The 1,019-nt window shown below is 61.4% G+C and overlaps 1 protein-coding gene across 1 annotated transcript; it reads right to left on the bottom strand.

Annotated features, from left to right (window-relative positions):
• Positions 1–261: 261 nt before the first annotated feature.
• ETH_00040300 (uncharacterized protein) lies at positions 262–933 on the bottom strand (the record flags this gene model as incomplete). The annotated part of the gene is made up of 1 exon (XM_013374153.1): positions 262–933. One exon carries the CDS (start codon positions 931–933, stop codon positions 262–264), a length of 672 nt encoding a protein of 223 aa, XP_013229607.1.
• Positions 934–1,019: the final 86 nt, after the last annotated feature.

The following is a 1,019-nucleotide window of genomic DNA, read 5'->3' as shown; positions in this document are numbered from 1 at the left end:
TGCACTTGCTGCTGCAGGCGGTGCCCGAAGTCGAAGGCAATTTCGAGTGTCTGCGTCCCGTCGTCCAGAGTCAACAAGTTCGCCTCTTCGTCCACTCTGAGAAACACGATCCCACACGATCCCACACGATCCCACGCGATCCCACACGATCCCACACGATTCCACACGATCCCACACGGTCCCACTCGATCCCGAGATAACAAACACGATTTTATTCTATCCCACTCGATCCCACACGATCCCACACGATCCCACACAATCTCAGGAGAATAAACACGATCCCAACACGACCCCACACGATCCCACGAGGATTGAAGACGATCCCACACGCCCTTCAAGTGCAGCAGCAGCAGCAGCAGCAACGCCAGCAGCAGCAGCAACAGCCATAGCAGCAGCAGCACCAGCAGCAGCAGCTGCTGCTGCAGCCACAGCGACAGCAGCAGCCACAGATGCACTCCCAGCCACCGCTGCAGCAGCAGCAGCAGCAGCAGCAGCGGACTTGGTCACGAAGCCCTGCAGCCACAGCAGCTGCACTCTTCTGCCCCAAAGGGCGAAATGAATGGCCCTGGGGGCAGCAGCAAATATGAACTGCAGCTGCCGCACGTGGCAGCAAAGACAAGCAGCAACAGCAGCAGGCGGCTGCGAAGGCGGCGGCAGCAAACGGCCCAGCCACTCTGCTGCTGCTGCTGCTGCTGCTGCTTTTGGGGACGCGTCGGCGCAGCCGGGGGAGAGCGGCAGTCCGCCACCTGCTGCTGCTGCTGCTGTTTCTGCTCCTGCTGCTCCTAGCTCAGTGGGGCTTGAGGCTGAAGGCTCTGCTGCTGCCCCTGGATACACCCTGTCGGGCGTAGCTGCTGCTGCTCTTGCTATTGCTGTTGCTGCTGCTGCTGCTGCTGCTGTTGGAGAGCTGCTGGGGGAGTCACTGGCGCCCTGCATGGCAGCAGCAGCGGCTGGGAGCTGCTGCAGCTCCTGCTGCTACGGCGCTAGTTGCTGATGCGCCTGCTCGTTGTGCAGCAGCAGCA

This window comes from Eimeria tenella, genomic scaffold, assembly GCF_000499545.2.
Source record: "Eimeria tenella Houghton genomic scaffold, Eth_scaff1973, whole genome shotgun sequence".
Taxonomy (NCBI): Eukaryota; Apicomplexa; class Conoidasida; order Eucoccidiorida; family Eimeriidae; genus Eimeria; species Eimeria tenella.
This window is presented reverse-complemented; position numbering and strand designations above follow the sequence as displayed.